Below are 19,502 nucleotides of genomic sequence, written 5' to 3'. Positions count from 1 at the left end.
GAGGGAGGGGGAGAGGGAGAGGGGGAGTGGGGGAGGACGGAGGACGGGGAGGGGGGAGGACGGGGAGGGGGGAGGGGGGAGGACGGGGAGGGGGGAGGGGGGAGGACGGGGAGGGGGAAGGAGGGAGGACGGGGAGGGGGAAGGAGGGAGGGACGGGGAGAGAGAGGGAGTGATGGAGGGGGAGAGAGGGAGGGATGGAGGGGGAGAGAGGAGGGATGAGGGAGGGTGGGCAGGTGGAGAGAGGGAGGGAGGGTTGAGAGAGGGAGGGAGGGAGGGAGGGTGGAGGGAGGGAAGGGAGGGGGAGAGCGGGAGGGAGAGGGAGAGGGAGAGGGGGAGGGAGGGGGGAGGGAGAGGGGGAGGGAGGGGGGAGGGGGGAGTGGGAGGGAGGGGGCGAGAGGGAGGGGAGACATTGTGTGAGGGAGGGAGGGAGAGAGGGCGGGTAGGAAGGAGGGAGGGAGAAAGGGAGGAACAAGGGAGGGAGAGGGAGGGAGAGAGGTGGGAGGGAGGGGGAGAGTGGGAGGAGGGGGGAGAGAGAGAGAGGGAGGGAGAGAAAGAGAGGGGCGGAGGGAGAGATGGAGGGAGGGGCGGGAGGGAGAGGAGGGGAGGGAGCAAAGGGGAGGAATGAACCAAAGGGAAGGTCTGTGATAGGATGGAAGGCAGGAGAGATTGAGAGATTAAGAGATGGTGCAAGGGAAAAGGAGATGGTAATGGGACAAGTTAAGAAACCAAAGATGGCTCTAGATGAAGTGTAAATGGCACTGGCAGAATGAAAGACAGCTGCCATGTGGGGGAGAGAAAATAAATGGAAAAAAGGATAGGGGCAGAGGTTATGGTCTGAAATTGTTGAACTCTGTATAAATGCAAGATCTTTCTTTCTTCAGTGCTCTGCCATTAAAAGTCCTACAGCAATTTAAGAACATAAGAATTAGGAGCAGGAGTAGGCCAGATTGCCCCTCGAGCCTGCTCCCTCATTCAATAAGATCATGGCTGATCTTCAATCTCAACTCCACTTTCCCGTCGGATCCCCATATCCCATGATTCCCCTAGAGTCCAAAAAGCTATCTATCTCAGCCTTGAATATACTCAATGATTCAGCACCACAGCCCTTTGGGGTAGAGAATTCCAAAGATTCACAACCCTCTGAGTGAAGAAATTCCTCATCTCAGTCTTAAATGACTGGCCCCTTATCCTGAGACTATGCCCTCTAGTTCTAGGCTCTCCAGCCAGGGGAAACAATCTCTCAGCATTTATCCTGTCAATCCCACTCAGAATCCTGTATGTTTCAATGAGATCACCTCTCATTGGCCCAATCTACTCAATCTCTTCTCACAGGACAACCCTCTCATCTGAGGAATCAATCTAGCGAACCTTTGTTGCACCGCCTCTAAAACTGAGCACAGGACTCCAGGTGTGGTCTCACCAAATCCCTATACAATTGTAGCAAGGCTTCCTTACTCTTGTACTCCAACTCCCTTGCAATAAAGACCAACATGCCATTTGCCTTCCTAATTGCTTGCTGTAGCTGCATGCTAACTCTGTGTTTCCTAAATCTCTCTGAACACCAACATTTAATAGTTTCTCACCATTTAAAAATATTCTGTTTTTCTATTCTTCCTACCAAAGTGAATAACCTCACATTTCCCCACATTATACTCCATCTGCCACCTTACTGCCCACTCACTTAACCTGTCTATATCCCTTTGCAGGCTCTTTGTGTCCTCACAGCTTACTTTCCCACCTCGCTTTGTATCGTTAGCAAACTTGGATACATTATACTCAGTCCCTTCATCTAAGTCATTAATATAGATTGTAAATAGCTGAGGCCCCAGCACTGATCCTTGTGCCACCCCACTAGTTACAGCCTGCCAACCTGAAAAAGATCCATTTATCCCTACTCTGTTTTCTGTCTGTTAACCCAATCCTCTATCCATGCTAATATATTACCCCCAACCCCATGAGCCATTATCTTTGCAGCAACCTTTTATGTGGCACCTTATCGAATGTCTTTTAGAAATCCAAATATACTACATCCACTGGTTCCCCTTTATCTACTCTGCTAGTTATATCCTCAAATAATAAACACGATTTCCCTTTCATAAAACCATGTTGACTCTACCTAATCATATTATGATTTCTAAGTGCCCTATTACCACTTCCTTAATAATGGATTTCAGCATTTTCTCGCTGACTAATGTCAGGCTAACTGGACTGTAGTTCCCTGTTTTCTCACTCCCTCCTTTCTTGAATAGCAGGGTTACATTTGCTACCTTCCAATCCGCTGGGACCATTCCAGAATCTAGGGAATTTTGGAAGATTAATGACAGGTGTTCAGTGGGCAGAATCATGCGAACTCACAGACCCCCACAAATTGCTGCCCTCTATTGCCGCCACCTTCACTTCAACAGCAATTTCCAGCCTCTGTTATCAAATTCTAATTTTTGTTTATTTTGTAAAGACTAAACATCACGGGGTAGAATTTCATCTTGGGCGGCAGTGCATGACAGGTGGTTCTGCATCAGCCACCTGTTATATGTGCCACCAGATATTCAGTTACATTGAAGTTAATATTAGATAGGGTGTATAACGGGTGGCTGATACGATACCACCCGTTTTGCACTTGCGCCCAAGACGAATTTCTACCCCCACATTTTTTAAAACAAGTTTTGAATCCAATGACAGAACATGACAAAAATAACACTGTTAAAATGGTACCAAAATAAAAGTTAGATCAATCAAATGTTTTCTCTCCGTTATCAAATTGCCAGAACTATCCTGCATGCTTTTAGTTGAATCAACAGGAGGTGCACTCAAGTATATAATCAAATGAAAGAACGCTCCCAAATGGATTTCCCTCCTTTTCCAGGTAAACCCCATCAAGGCTGGCATAATGTACTCTATACATTATGTCCAAGTGCTTACAATAGCCGTGATTTTCCGATCTGGTGGAATCCCAAAGGAAACTTAGCAGAGTGGGCTTTATGCCTGGCCCATAGCTACACTTCTGACCATGTTAATTTTCCATGATTAATACACCCAGATTAGGGCATACATAATTTATATCTCTCTCACTTCTGGCAGTGAAGTGACAGAGCCTTCGGGGAAGTGGCAGAATGTAAGCAGGAAGTCCAGTATTTTTATAAGCAATCATTTGTATCTTATATTAATATTTTTATATTCATCTTAGGCATTAAAATATTGAAAAAAAAAGTATAATTGACTAACAGCAGATTTCTCACTCTTTACTGAGATTAAAGAAACATCCTACCTGGATGTGTTTGCTATCAGCTGAGAAGTCCATTTGAATGACAAAACTAGGAATGTCTTTGCAGTAACCTGTTCTGTTTAAGGTAGGTCCTTGCGTGAGATCATAAAAATCCACAGTATTTTCTGCAGAACCCACAGCCAGGAACATGGAATCAGGGCTAAAACTAAAAAAAAATACACACCACAAAGAGACAGTAAACATTTTTAATTCGTTTATAGCAACTTTTTTTTAATGTATTATTTTTTGTGTGTATTTCTTATTCAATATAACGCTCTACTTCCAAAGTTATTTTCTTAATTCCCCAATTGGGTCCACTGTGCACCAATGATTTGAGAAGATAGATGGGTTTCTTATATCAATCCAGCTGCTAAGCGGTGCGTGAGAACAGCTCAGAGACCACTTTCCAACTATTTCTTTTTCTCCCTCCTGTGTAGAAGTTCCTAGGCTCTGCTCTGTACCCTTCCACAACTATATGGCTAGGATTGAGAACTTAGCACATTGCACTTTCCATGGAGTAGTACTTACAACACTGTACTCCCCTTGACTTTTTTAAAATAACCTATATGTATTATTAAAAGTGGAAATTGGAAAAGGAGTATGTCAGTCAGCCCCTCAAGCCTATTCCGCCATTCAATTAGATCATGGCTGATCTGCACCGCAGCCCCATTTACCCTCTTTTGATCCATATCACTTGATACTCTTGGCTAATAAAAAAATCAATCGACCTCAGTCTTAAAAGTTTCAATTGACCCAGCATCCACAACCTTTTGGGGGAGAGAGTTCCAGATTTCTACTACCCTTAGTGTGAAGAAGTGTTTCCTAATTTCACTTTTGGAAGGCCTGGATCTAATTTTAAGATTATGCTCTTTTGTTCTGGATTCCCCCACCAGAAAAAAAAAGTTTCTCTTTACCTTATCAAATCTGTTTATCATTTTAAACACCTCGATTGGATCACCCCTCAATTTTCTATACTCAAAGAGAATACAAACTGACCTTATAATTTTATCCTTTCATCCTTCGTATCATTCTGGTGAATCTGTGCTGCACCCCTCCAAGGCCAATATATAATTTCAGTATACCACCACCTTCGGTTACCCTCTTCCCCGCCCTTGGTTTTCCCTCTTCCCATTGGATTCTGGTCCTTTACCCTCCCCCATTGGAGTCTCCTCTTCCGCTTGTATCTTCCCCTCCCTCCCTCCACTGCCCCAATCATTTTCTCCTCCTTTTTCCACCCCTACCCAGTATGTTTCTCGTCTATCTCCTCTACACCTGGTTCTTTCATCCCCCCATGCATCTTACCCAGATATGTACTGCCACAAAAAGCAGGTATCCATGTGTGAGCCTCACCACGCTATTTATCTTGTAAGACGTAACAGCTGACCCTGATTCTGTCCTTACCCAACATCAACTGACAGTTTCCAGCAGGGGTCACTGGTTATTGATCTGGAGCAGGACACCCTCGCTGATGTTCCATCTCTTCTTCCCAGGTCAGTGGGTAGAGATCAGGATTTGGATTAGGCTGCCAACCCTCTAGCGTTGTCTGGGTCTCTTCAGGAATGGATGATTAATCTCCCGGGAACTGCTGCTAGCAACCCGGAAGAAAAGTACGGTTTGAACTTTCGTTCACAGTTCGCGCCTGTGTTTTGTGCCTGTGTACTTTCTTCGACCTGCTCGCAGGTAGCACTCCTGGTTCTCGGAACTTCTGGCATGACAACAGCTGGTATGACACTGCGAGTAAAGATACTCAACTACAGAGGACCCAACCTTTATAAGGTAAATGCAATAACATTTGTAAACTGCGGGTAAGCGTCATGTGATCAGATGTAACATGAACAGGTGTCACGTGATCAAACATCACATGATCAAACCTCCAGGGTTACCTCCAACCAGAGTTATCAACTCTATGCCAGGGAGCATGTTGGGCTACATGGGTGCAATCTGTAATCCCATGAACCTTTGGAAGCCTACCACGCTGTAAAAATGCAGTCTCTTATATAGCTGACAGTTGTCTATGATGTTTAAGCTGGTGGATGGGGTGCCAATCAAGCAGACTGGTGTTGAGCTGCGAGTGTTGCTGCAGCTATGCACAAAAGGGAAGTGGAGCGTATTCTATCACACTCCTGACTTGTGCCTTGTAGGTGGTGGAGAGGCTTTGGGGAGCCACTTGCTGCAGAATATCCAGCCTCTGACCTGCTCTAGTAGCCACAGCATTTATGTGGCTGGTCCAGTTGGGTTTCTTGTCAACAATGTCCCCCAGGGTGTTGGTGGGGGGAATTGGCAATAGTTATGCCATTGAATCTGAAGGGGAGGTGGTTAGGCTCTCTCTTGTTAGAGATGACCATTACCTGCCACTTTTGTGGCATGAATGTTAGTTGCCACTTATCAGCACAAGCCTGGATGTTGTCCAGGTCCTGCTGCATGCAGGCATGGACTGCTTCATTATCTGAGGATAATGGAGCTGAACACTGTTCAATCATCAGTAAACAGCCCACTTCTGACTTAAGGATGGAGGGAAGGTCATTGATGAAGCAGCTGAAGACAGTTGGGCCTCCTGCTAAAATGTCCTGGGCTTGAGATAATTGACCCCCAACAACAACAACTATCTTCCTTTGTGCCAGGTATGACTGCTGCCACTGGAGAATTTTCCCACTGATCCCTATTTTCAATTTTATTAGGGCTCCTTGGTGCCACATTTAGTTGAATGCTGTCTTGTTGTCACCTCACCTCTGGAATTCAGCTCTTGTGTCCATGTTTGGACCAAGACTGTAATGAGGTCTGGAACTGAGTGGTTCTGGCGGAACCCAAACTGAGCATCGGTGAGCAGAATATTGGGGAGTAAGTGTCGTGTGATAGCATTGCTAACTACTCCTTCCATCACTTTGCTGATGATTGGGACAGACTGATAGGGCGGTAATTGGCCAGGTTGGATTTGTCCTGCTTTTTGTGGACAGGACATACCTGGGCAATTTTCCACATTGTTGTAGCTGTACTGGAATAGTGTGGCTAGAGGCGCAACTAGTTCTGGAGCACAGGTCTTCAGCGCTACAGCCGGGATTTTGTCGCCATCTATAGCCTTTGCTGTATCAGGTACTGTTTCTTGATATCACATGGAGTGAATCAAATTGGCTGAAGACTGGCATCTGTGATGGTGGGGACTTCAGGAAGATGTTGAGATGTTTGACATTGTCTAGAGTTTTCTGCACCAGGCTGGTAAAGAACTAGTTTAGTGTTGTGCCAGTATTCTGGTATTGTAATGTAATAGGGAGTTGGGTTTGTATTCATGCTAATTTTTAATTCATTAATTCTGATGCCACTATCAGAATACATACTTCGAGGGTGCTGGTCATTAACTGGATATTTCTACTATGATGTATGTTGTACCTGGTATCCTGGATGGCAGCACTCCGGTCTCGTTTCTTGCCCCACACTTTCAGAGAATTAACCAGCAGTATAATGAATTCTCCATTCTTCATCCCAATTGCAACCATTTCTCCATCAGGGTTGTAAGCAGCACATTTTGCACCATAGCCAAGGCTCACTTTGTTTAGCAATTTCTACAGTGGGGAAAATTCAGGAGCATAATTTAAAATAGCTTACAATTCAATAAAGCTCATATTATCATACCTAAACTCACAGAATTACAGTTTTAAATTTCATAATTCATAATTGATTCTATCCACTAAAGAGTCTAGTAGGGTGACACTGTGATGCAGCACATTGGAACTCCAACAAAATTATCCCTGTGATTTCCCACATGGTAAGTTGCCAATCTCAGCAGTGCAATTCAGAAGCAGATAAATTCAGAGGGAGAATTAGACTTTCATGTATGGTGGTCTTTTGTAAAGCCACACTGGAAGAGGACAGGAAGCTAATTACATTCTGTCCTCTTGGCATGAATTTGATGAAAGGCACGGGGAGACCTTAAAGAAGTGAAAATGTGTAAAAAAAGAAAGTTACCTTTTCTCCTGCCCAGCCCCTCCCTACCCCCAATCATGTAGTTAACATTCCATCACGTCTTTTATTGTGAAAATCTTCAGCTGGAAATTACTGGGTTCCTGCTCTGCTGTTGAAAGTGTGTCAGGATGGACTTGCGTCTGCTGACTATCCAGGCCTTTGACCTTATCCCAAATCACGGGGAAAAGACTGATTTACATAGTTGCGGCATGGGGCCTGCATTTATAGGGCGCACAGAGACACCCACCCTGATGAGGTGGCGGAAGTCATAGTAGCACCCTGCTGCTCTGACAGGGAGACCTTGAGGTCCAGGAAGGGCTGAATGCTGATATACGCCGCCCACGTCACAAACATTCCTTTCCCTAAAGAAATGGAGGCTAATATAAAGTCTGAAATTATTAAAGTCAATATAAATGTTGGAGAAGCTTCATCAGAACACAGTGCTGGTGGAGGAGTCTGCGGCCTGCTTTTCTTTACTCAGGCCATCAGACCATGTTTTGCCAGCTTCCCCTGTTTCCATTTATGACCGGATTTATCTCCCACTGCCTCAGCTATTCACATGTTCTTTGTCTCTCTTATGTATTTAATTTCTTTTATTATGCTTCTTCCCACTTTCATTTGTAAAGATCATTTCAGCCATCTAACCATCTCCTGTTTTCCTTTGAAGGACATTACAGGGAATCCCACTGATACTTGCTCTCTCATGTTTTTATTGCCTCTCCCTCCCCTTTATTCTGATTCTATTTAAATGCTTGTTTATCTTTTTTTTTCAGTTGTAATGAACGGTTAACCCTATAGATGCTGACTGATCCGTTGTGCTTTCCCAGCATTTTCCGTTTTTGTTGTAGAAATACTTCTTTTGTCCTGAAAACAATTTAAGATAAAGAGTTTGATAATTGGATTTGTATTCAGCATCTATTGTGTGATTCAGGCCAGGTGCCATTTTATCTTCAAGATGTGAATTGATAGTCCAGATGCTTATGAGAACTGAAATGAAATGGCAGATTTTCTCACAGAAGAGGATGGTCAATTAGGTGTTTCTGTGGGAATGGGTTGGCTTTCAGCTGTAGGCCCAGGTAGAGGGATATTTATTGGCAGCCTGCTACCTGTTCAGTTCTTCTGGATTCAAAGAGGTTGCGGTAAACACTTAAGGACTTTGTAGTGCTTAGACAAGCTCTGTGTATAAACTTGTATTACAGTTGCTGTTCCAAAAATTTGGTAGTTAGTTAAGTGTTGCAATTTTGTTATTTTTGTACCCAGGGATGTGCAGGTTAAAACTAATCAAATCAAATCTGTTGTATTGATTTTCCATTACTGTCTAATATTTACTTTTAATAAACTGTATTTGCAATGTGTATTCTAAGTCACACAACCTGATAAAGTGTTAAGTCTTTTGTTATCTGAAGGCTAAAAGAACACAAAAGGGATTGTGCCAATTCAGTGAACTAAGTACAGTAACAAGGGTACCTGTTCCATCCCTGGGCAATGCTCAATTATCAGATATATTGTACATAAATAAGGTCACACATCAATTTGTAGGAAGCGGGAGCTTGCTCACAGGAGTTATCCTCGACACTGAGCGTGAGAGAAATATCAGATCAAATCCTAAACAATTCAGAGAATGTGAGTTCAAATGCTACCATGGCAGTTTCAGAATTTGAAGTCAGTTTAAAAAAAGTCTGGAAATAACAAAAGCTGGTACCAGTAAAAGTGAACATGAAACTGTCAGATTGTCGTAAAAAGCCAACTGGTAATGTTCTTTAGAGATGGAAATCTTCCATCTTTACCCGATCAAGCCTATATGTGACTCCAGTCCCGTACCAATGTGGTTGACTCTTAACTGCGCTCTGAAGTGGCCTAGCAAGCCACTCAGTTGTATCAAACTGTTAGAATGGAAGCTCGACACCATCCAGAACAAAGCAGTCCACTTGATCGGCACCCCATCCACCAGCTTAAACATCTACTTTCTCCACTACCAGCGTACTGTGGCTACAGTATGCACTATTATAGGATGTACTGCAGTAAGTCACCAAGGTTTCTTTGGCAGCACCTCCCAAACCCACGACCTCCACCATCCAGAAGGACAAGGACAGCAGGTGCATGAGAATACCATTGCATCCAAGTTACACACCATCCTGACTTGGACACATATCGTCATGCCTGCTCTCGCCCCGAACTGGAAAATTTCATCAACTTTGCTTGCAATTTCTACCCTTCCCTTGCCTTCACATGTCCATCTTCGACTCTTCCCTTCCTCAACTTCTCTATCTCCATTTCTGGGAATAGGCTATTGACCAATAGCCACTATAAGCCCACTGACTCCCACAGCTACCTTGACTACATTTCCTCCAACCCCACTTCCTGTAAGTACTCTATTACATTCTCCCAGTTTTTCCATCTTTGTTCTGACGATGCCACCTTCCATACCAGGGCTTCCGATATGTCTTCCCTTTTCCTCAACCAAGGAGTCCCCTCCACCGTGGTTGACAGGGCCCTCGACCGTGCCCGTCCCAATTCTCACATTCACCCCTTCCCTTCCAGAACCACGATAGAGTTCCCCTTGTCCTCTCCTTCCGCCGCACCAGCCTCCATATTCAACGGATCATCCTCCGCCATTTCCACCACCTCCAGTGTGATGCCACCACCAAACACATCTTCCCCTCACCTCCCCTCTCAGCATTCCGAAGGTACTGTTCCCTCTGCGACACCCTGGTCCACTCTTCAATCATCCCAACACTCCCTCCCCTTCGCACGGCACCTTCCCATGCAAGTACAGGCGATGCAACACCTGCCCTTTTACCTCCTCCCTTCCCACCATCCAGGGCCCCAAACACTCCTTCCAGGCTAAACAATGATTTACTTAAAGTTTTTTCAATTTAGTATACTGTATTCACTGCTCACGTTGCATTCTCCTCTACATCGAGGAGACCAAACGCAGATTGGATGACTGCTTTGTTGAACACCTCTGTTCACTCCTACTCTGTTCCAATGAAACTCAATGTTAGCTCGAAGAACAACACCTCAACTCTCGACTAGACACTTTACAGCCTTCTGTACTCAACATTGAGTTCAACAATTTCAGATCATAACCACTGCCCCCATTTTTTTCAGATGGCAGCTGTTGATTATTCTGCTATTCCCACTTACACCTCCTCTAGACCCATCTTTTGTTTCTTTAATTGTCCCATTACCATCCCCTTGCCTTGCACCATCATTATTTTTGTCATTTAATCTCTCCTGCCATCACTATCACAGACTTTCCCTTTTTGTTCTTTCCTCCTCTCCCCCCTTTCCCTGCTTCTGTACTTGTTTAAAACCTGATACATCTCTAACTTTTCCCAGTTCTGATGAAAGGTCATCGACCTAAATGTTAACTTTGTTTCTCTCTCCACAGATGCTGCCTGACCTGCCAACTTTTTCCAGCATTTTCTGTTTTTATTTCAGTATTATATATAACCTGTATTGAAGGCAGAAGATCAGCATTTTTTAGGAATATACCTCTGTTTTTCATTCTTTCCTACTTACTTTATCAGCCAGATCCCAGATTCTTATAGTACCATCATCACTTGCAGAGATCAGGAGGTCTTTAGAGGGATGTGTGGCAAGGCCCCAAATCTCTCCTTCCATGTGCGCATCAATTAGGCTATTTGATGCTGCATTCTTTTCTCCAACTTCAATTATCTCACCATCTTTAGTTCCTACAAGTATTTTCCCCTATAATCAACAAAAATATTTATTAGATAGAAAGCAGAGTAAAATGTGAGGAAATATCTGCAAAAAAATGGAATGTCTGAAATAAAAAACAAATCACATAGTATCTCAAAGGTGAAGATTTTGTTTTATGGATAGTGAGGAATTTTTTTTCAATGTATTTAAGCAATAAATAAATGACAACATATGTTAAGGTAGCCTTAACTCTGGTGCAATTGGAAATGCTCTTATGAGGCTTGGGCAAAGGTAGATTGTTGGAGCAGAGAATTATCCTCTGTGCGTCACCTGGACTGAGAGTCCTTAATGGCGATAGTGGTTGACAAAAGCAGAAGAATGTTCCCTTTCCCCACTAAGACATCCCTCATCTTGATCAACATAGAAATTCACCTCTCTTACAAAAATATACTGCACCTGTGCTGGGAGAGCAGAAATCAGATTATTACAGAGAATTTCTGGAACAGCAAAATTTTAGTTCTACATGTGCAAACTGAAGCTTCATTTTACATTATTGATTGTATTTTGTAACATACTGATAACATACAACCTTAATTTTCCAAATATGAAACACTGATCACTTCAGATTGGGAATCCTGTATTTGCTAGTGCTGTTGGGGAGGGTTTAAACTAAAATGGCAGGGGGTTGGGAACCTGTGCAAGGAGACAGAGGAAAGTGAAGCAAGGATAGAAACAAAAGACAGGAAGGAGAAAAGCAAAAGTGGAAAGCAGAGAAATCAAGGGTGTAAATCAAACAGGGCCACAGTAAATAAGAATACTAAAAGGACTAAGAGTGTTAAAAAATCAAGCCTGAAGGCTTTGTGTCTTAATGCGAGGAGCATTCGTAATAAGGTGGATGAATTAGCTGTGCAAATAGATGTAAACGGATATGATATAATTGGGATTATGGAGACATGGCTCCAGGGTGAGCATGACTGGGAATTCAACATCCAGGGGTATTCAATATTCAGGAAGGACAGGAAAAAAGGAAAAGGAGGTGGGGTAGCATTGCTGGTTAAAGAGGAGATTAACACAATACAGGAAACTCTTTGGTATCCAGCACCGACGGGACCGGGTTGGTGCCGGTTGATTAAAAATTCCGGATGACGGGGAGGCTATTTTTAACATACAAAAATTAAAAAATCAATAAATGTGCAGTATATTTGGGTACTCACCTACAGAATGTTGTGTTAAAGAGACTACCAGCGGCGTGGGAGAGTCAGACTCCTGTTATTGAGGTGTTCGAACTTTCAACAGCACCAAGAAGCTGAGTAGTGGCAGTTGGGAGAACGACCCCCACTGACTAACTCGGCCACCGCGGGAGACTCGGACTCGGACACACTGCCGCTTATTGAGGTGTTGTTTTCGGAGTATGAATTTTGCCGGTTAATAGAGAATTCCGGATATTTAGGTGCCGTTTAAACGAGAGTTTCCTGTAGTAAGGAAGGATATTAGCTCTGATGATGTGGAATCTGTATGGGCAGAGCTGAGAAATACCAAGGGGCAGAAAACGTTAGTGGGAGTGGTATACAGACCCCCAAACAGTAATGCTGAGTTTGGGGATGGCATTAAACGGGAAATTAGAGATGCGTGCAATAAGGGCACAGCAGTTATCATAAGTGACTTTAATCTACAGATAGATTGGGCTAACCAAATTAGTAACAATACTGTGGAGCAGGAATTCCTAGAGTGTATACGGGATGGTTTCCTGGACCAATATGTTGAGGAACCAACTAGAGATCAGGCCATCTTAGACTGGGTATTATGTAATGAGAAAGGATTCATTAGTAATCTTGTTGTGCGAGGCCCCTTGGGGAGGAGTGATCATAATATGATAGAATTCTTCATTAAGATGGAGAGTGAAGTAGTTGACTCAGAGACTAGGGTCCTGAATTTAACTAAAGGAAACTACGATGGTATGCGGCGCAAGTTGGCTACGATGGACTGGGGAATGTTACTTAAAGGGTTGACGGTGGATAGGCAATGGCAAACATTTAAAGATCGCATGGATGAACTACAGAATTTATTCATCCCTGTTTGGCATAAAAATAAAACAAAAAAGGCGACTCAACCATGGCTAACAAGGGAAATTAGGGATAGCAAAAGATCCGAGGACATATAAATTGGCCAGAAAAAGCAGCAAACCTGAGGATTGGGAGCAGTTTAGGATTCAGCAAAAGAGGACAAAGGGATTAATTAAGAGGGGGAAAATAGATTATGAGAGTAAGCTTTCAGGGACATAAAAACTGACTATAAAAGCTTCTATAGATATGTGAAGAGAAAAAGATTGGTGAAGTCAAGCGTAGGTCCCTTGCAGTCAGAATCAGGGGAATTTATAATGGGGAACAAAGAAATGGCAGACCAATTAAATACATGCTTTGGTTCTGTCTTCACAAAGGAGGACACAAATAATCTCCCAGACATGTCGGGGAACATAGGGTCTAATGAGAGGGAGGAATTGAATGAAATCAGTATTTGTAGGGTAATGGTGTTAGGGAAATTGACGGGATTGAAGGCCGATAAATCCCCAGGGCCTGATAATTTACATCCGAGGGTACTCATGGAAGTGACCCTAGAAATAGTAGATGCATTGCTGGTCATCTTCCAAAATTCTATGGACTCTGGAACAGTTCCCATGAATTGGAGGATAGCTAATGTAACACCACTATTTAAAAAGGGTGGTAGAGAGAAAACGGGGAATTATAGCCTGATATCGGTAGTGGGGAAAATGCTAGAGTCCATTATAAAAGATGCAATAGCAGAGCACTTGGAAAACAGTGACAGGATTGGACAAAGTCAACATGGATTTACAAAAAGGTAAATCATGCTTGACTAATCTACTGGAATTTTTTGAGGATGTAACTGGTAGAATAGATAAGGGAGAACCAGTGGATGTGGTGTATTTGGACTTTCAGAAGGCTTTCGATAAGGTCCCACATAAGAGATTAGCATGTAAAATTAAAGTACACGGGATTGGGGGTAAGGTACTGTCTTGGATATAGAACTGGTTGGCAGACAGGAAGCAAAGAGTTGGAATAAATGGGTCTTTTTCCAAGTGGCAGGCAGTGACTAGTGGGGTACCGCAGGGATCGGTGCTAGGACCCCAGTTATTCACAATATATATAAATGATCTAGACGAGGGAACTAGATGTAATATCTCCAAGTTTGCAGATGACACAAAGCTGGGTGAGCGTGTGTGCTGTGAGGAGGAGGCAGAGAAACTCCAGTACGATTTGGACAGGTTGGGTGATTGGGCAGATGCATGGCAAATGCAGTATAATGTAGATATTTGCGAGGTTATCCACTTCGGTGAGTATTGAGTATTGTGTGCAGTTTTGGTCACCTTATCTGAGGAAGGATGTTCTTGCCATGGAGGGAGTGCAGCGAAGATTCACCAGGCTGATACCTGGGATGGCAGGAATGACGTATGAAGAGAGATTGGGTCAATTAGGCTTATATTCACTAGAGTTTAGAAGAATGAGAGGGGATCTCATTGAAACTTATAAAATTCTAACAGGACTAGACAGACTAGATACAGGAAGGATGTTCCCGATGGCGGGGGCGTCCAGAACCAGGGGTCACAGTCTAAGGATAAGCGGTAAGCCATTAAATATATTCAAGAAGGAGTTGGATATATTTCTTGAGGCTAAAGGGATCAAGGGATATGGGGAGAAAGCAGGGACAGGGTACTGAGTTTGGATGATCAGCCATGATCTCATTAAATGGCGGAGTGGGCTCGAGGGGCCGAATGGTCTACTCCTGCTCCTATCTTCCATGTTTCTATGAAGCATAATACCAAGCATACCACAGTGTCTGTACAAGAACAACTCTGAGAATTAATGGGAGGAATTTTAACATTCAGAAGCGTGTGGGTTTAGGTGTCGATGGGGGGGTTTAAAGTCGTGGAAAATGTCAGCGTGTCCGGAAGCTGGCTCCAACACGCTGACTTCCGGGTTTAACTTGGGCGCGTTCAACTGTGTGTGCGGAACCCCATCTGGAGGTGGGTTAGCGATTTGAATATTTAAATCAGTGAATTGCAGCTTTATTTTTACTGACATTTAAATTTAATGGCACATGCACAGGTTTCCTGGGCTTCCTGAAATTCATTGAAACCAAGAGAACGGCAATTAATGGGGCTCATTAAAAGTCAGACATACAAACAAAAATAGTCAGCTGCTTTCTTTCCTACCACTGAGAAAGGGTTTGTTGAGAGTACTTGTGGTGAGGGGCTAATTTCTGCACTTTGGAGGTGTTGAGACTGAAGATCAGGATGGGTGGTGCCAAGGCTGCCTTAGATTGGACCTCGGACGAGGAGCAAGATGACCAGCAGCAGCAGCAACAGCCTGCTGTGGAGAGACCTGCAGGTGGTCAGCAACAGAGGGGTCGAGCTCGCAGGAGGCACTACCCACATAATAGGGTGTACAGGCAGAGGCTCAACTTCCTGGACCTTTCGGAAGAACATTGCTTCCGGAGACTGAGGTTGTCACGTCAGATGGTGGAAGACGCTTGCAGCCTCCTGGAAGAGGACCTGCACCCTATTGGATCTAGTAGCCAATGGCTGTGAAAGTGACCACCGCCCTCAATATTGTTGCCTCTGAATCTTTCCAGGATCTCCCAGTCGGCTGCACATAAATGCATAAGGCACTGATGAGTTATTTGCCAGAGACAGAAATTATGTGAAATTCGCCTGTGATGACGCTAGCCAGAATGAGCGGGCACTCGGATTTGCATCTCTGGCAAATAACTCATCAGTATTTGTAAACTGCAAGGACTTCCATTCCATCAATGTTCAGCTGGTATACAGGCACAAGAAAAGTTTTATGCAGGCGTGCACCAGATTCCCGGGAAGCTGCCATGATGCTTTCATCCTGCGGCAGTCCAAGCTCCCTGACCTCTTTGGATCTGCAAGCAAACTTAAGGAGTGTCTGCTAGGAGACTCCTTTCAAACTTGGCTGAAGACACCCATGAGAAACCCCACTAATGTGTCCAGCTGCAGCTACTGGCAGACCGCATTGCGGTGCTGGAGCAGCGATTGGATACATACTGGACCATTCGCGATGCTGAGGACGTCGTGAATAGCACGTTTAATCAGTTGGTCACACCGCAGATAAAGGTGGCACAGGCAGAAAGGGAATGGGTGACCAACAGGCAGAGTACAAGGCACAGGCAGGTAGTGCAGGGGTCCCCTGTGGCCATCCCCCTCTCAAACAGATATACCGCTTTGGATACTGATGGGGGGGGTGGCTTACCAGGGCAAGGCAGCAGCAGCCAACTTCCTGGCACCAGGGGTGGCTCTGCTGCACAGGATGGGAGGAAAAAGAGGGGGAGAGCTATAGTAATAGGGGATTCTATTGTAAGGGGAATAGATAGGCGTTTCTGCGGCCGCAAACGAGACTCCAGGATGGTGTGTTGCCTCCCTGGTGCAAGGGTCAAGGATGTCTCGGAGCGGCTGCAGGGCATTCTGGAGGGGGAGGGTGAACAGACAGTTGTCATGGTGCATATAGGTACCAACGATATACGTAACAAATGGGATGAGGTCCTAAAAGCTAAATATAGGGAGTTAGGAGGTAAATTAAAAAACAGGACCTCAAAGGTAGTAATCTCAGGATTGCTACCAGTGCCACGTGCTAGTCAGAGTAGAAATAGAAGGATATTTCAGATGAATACATGGCTAGAGGAATGGTGCCGGGGGAGGGATTCAAATTCCTGGGACATTGGAACCGGTTCTGGGGGAGGTGGGACCAGTTCAAACCGGACGGTTTGCACTTGGGCAGGGCCGGGACCGATGTCATAGGGGGAGTGTTTGCTAGTGCTCTGGGGGATGGTTTAAACTAAAATGGCAGGGGGTTGGGAAACTGAGCTGGGAAACAGAGGAAAGGGAAACAAGGATAAAAGCAAAAGGCAGGAAGGAGAAAAACAAAAGTGACAGGCACAGAAATCAAGGATTTAAATCAAACATGGCCACAGTAAATAATAATTCTAAAAGATCTAAGAGCGTTAAAAAAACAAGCCTGAAGGCTTTGTGTCTTAATGCGAGGAGCATTCGTAATAAGGTGGATGAATTAGCTGCGCAAATAGAGGTAAACGAATATGATATGATTGGGATTATGGAAACATGGCTCCAGGGTGGCCAAGGCTGGGAACTCAACATCCAGGGGTATTCGAAAGATAGGCAGAAAGGAAAAGGAGGTGGGGTAGCATTGCTGGTTAAAGAGGGGATTAACACAATTGAAAGGAAGGATATTAGCTCTGATGATGTGGAATCTGTATGGGTAGAACTGAGAAATACCAAGGGGCAGAAAACGTTAGTGGGAGTGGTATATAGACCTCCAAACAGTAATGCGGAGGTCAGGGATGGCATTAAACGGGAAATTAGAGAAGCATGCAATAAGGGCACAGCAGTTATCATGGGTGACTTTAATCTACATATAGATTGGGCTAACCAAATTAGTAATAATACTGTGGAGGAGGAATTTCTGGAGTGTATACGGGATGGTTTCCTGGACCAATATGTCGAGGAACCAACTAGAGATCAGGCCATCTTAGACTGGGTATTATGTAATGAGAAAGGATTAATTAGCAATCTTGTTGTGCGAGGCCCCTTGGGTCAGAGCGATCATAATATGATAGAATTCTTCATTAAGATGGAGAGTGAAATAGTTGACTCAGAGACTAGGGTCCTGAATTTAAATAAAGGAGACTATGATGGTATGAGGTGCGAGTTGGGTAGGATTGATTGGAGAATGTCACTCAAAGGGTTGACAGTGGATGGGCAATGGCAAACATTCAAAGATCGCGTGGATGAACTACAGAATTTGTTCATCCCAGTTTGGCATAAAAATAAAACAAAAAAGGTGACTCAACCGTGGCTAACAAGGGAAATTAGGGATAGCAGAAGATCCAAGGAGAGGACATATAAATTGGCCAGAAAAAGCAGTAAACCTGAGGATTGGGAGCAGTTTAGGATCCAACAAAGGAGGACAAAGGGATTAATTAAGAGGGGGGAAATAGAGTATGAGAGTAAGCTTGCAGGGAACATAAAAACTGACCGTAAAAGCTTTTATAGATATGTGAAGAGAAAAAGATTGGTGAAGTCAAGCGTAGGTCCCTTGCAGTCAGAATCAAGGGAATTTATAATGGGGAACAAAGAAATGGCAGACCAATTAAATACATACTTTGGTTCTGTCTTCACAAAGGAGGACACAAATAACCTCCCAAAGATGTCGGGGAACATAGGGTCTAATGAAAGGGAGGAACTGATAGAAATCAGTATTTGTAGGGAAATGGTGTTAGGGAAATTGATGGGATTGAGGGCCGATAAATCCCCAAGGCCTGATAATCTACATCCTAGGGTACTTAAGGAAGTGGCCCTAGAAATAGTAGATGCATTGCTGCTCATCTTCCAAAATTCGATGGAATCTGGAACAGTACCCATGGATTGGCGGGTAGCTAATGTTACCCCACTGTTCAAAAAGGGTGGTAGAGAGAAAACGGGGAATTACAGACCGGTAAGCCTGTCATCGATAGTAGGGAAAATGCTAGAGTCCATTATAAAGGATGTAATAGCAGAGCACTTAGAAAAATGTGACCGGATTGGACAAAGTCAACATGGCTTTACAAAAGGTAAATCGTGCTTGACTAATCTACTGGAATTTTTTGAGGATGTAACTGGTAAAATAGATAAGGGAGAACGAGTGGATGTGGTGTATTTGGATTTTCAAAAGGCTTTCGATAAGGTCCCGCATAAGAGATTAGCGTGTAAAATTAAGGCACATGGGATTGGGGGCAAGGTATTGACTTGGACAGAGAACTGGTTGGCAGACAGAAAGCAAAGAGTTGGAATAAACAGCTCTTTTTCTGAGTGGCAGGCGGTGACTAGTGGGGTCCCGCAGGGATCGGTACTTGGACCCCAGCTATTCACAATATATATTAATGATCTGGACGAGGGAACTAGATGTAATATCTCCAAGTTTGCGGATGACACAAAGCTGGGTGGGCGTGTGTGCTGTGAGGAGGATGCTGAGAAACTCCAGTATGATTTGGACAGGTTGGGTGATTGGGCAGATGCATAGCAGATGCAATATAACGTGGATAAATGCAAGGTTATCCACTTTGGTGTCAAAAACAGGAAGGAAGATTATTATCTAAATGGCAATAGATTGGGAGAAGGGGAAGTGCAATGAGACCTGGGCGTCCTTGTGCACCAGTCGCTGAAAGTAAGCATGCAGGTGCAGCAGGCAGTTAAGAAGGCAAATGGTATGTTGGCCTTCGTAGCGAGAGGGTTTGAGTACAGGAACAAGGATGTCTTGCTGCAGTTGTACAGGGCCTTGGTGAGGCCACATCTTGAGTATTGTGTGCAGTTTTGGTCGCCTTATCTGAGGAAGGATGTTTTTGCCATGGAAGGAGTGCAGCGAAGATTCACCAGGCTGATACCTGGGATGGCAGGAATGACATATGAGGAGAGATTGGGTCGATTGGGCTTGTACTCGCTGGGGTTTAGAAGAATGAGAGGGGATCTCATCGAAACTTATAAAATTCTAACAGGACTAGACAGACTAGATGCTGGAAGGATGTTCCC

At 44.2% G+C, this 19,502-nt stretch overlaps 1 protein-coding gene across 8 annotated transcripts in view; it reads right to left on the bottom strand.

Moving 5' to 3' along the window:
• The window catches only part of eml6 (EMAP like 6), an 844,856-nt gene that overhangs the window by 42,235 nt on the left and 783,119 nt on the right, over positions 1–19,502 (bottom strand). For all 8 annotated transcript variants that reach the window (XM_085981352.1, XM_085981349.1, XM_085981353.1 and 5 more), the window contains 3 exons: positions 10,745–10,933; positions 6,647–6,819; positions 3,266–3,428 (listed from right to left, as the gene is read on the bottom strand). In XM_085981352.1, coding sequence (XP_085837478.1) covers positions 3,266–3,428; positions 6,647–6,819; positions 10,745–10,933 — 525 coding nt within the window. The remainder of the gene's footprint in view (positions 1–3,265; positions 3,429–6,646; positions 6,820–10,744; positions 10,934–19,502) is intronic.

Source organism: Somniosus microcephalus, chromosome 3 (assembly GCF_052327205.1).
Source record: "Somniosus microcephalus isolate GS21.2 chromosome 3, FLI_Smic_1.0, whole genome shotgun sequence".
Classification (NCBI taxonomy): Eukaryota; Metazoa; Chordata; class Chondrichthyes; order Squaliformes; family Somniosidae; genus Somniosus; species Somniosus microcephalus.
The sequence above is the reverse complement of the archived record's forward strand: the minus strand, read 5'-3'. Positions and strand labels throughout refer to the sequence as shown.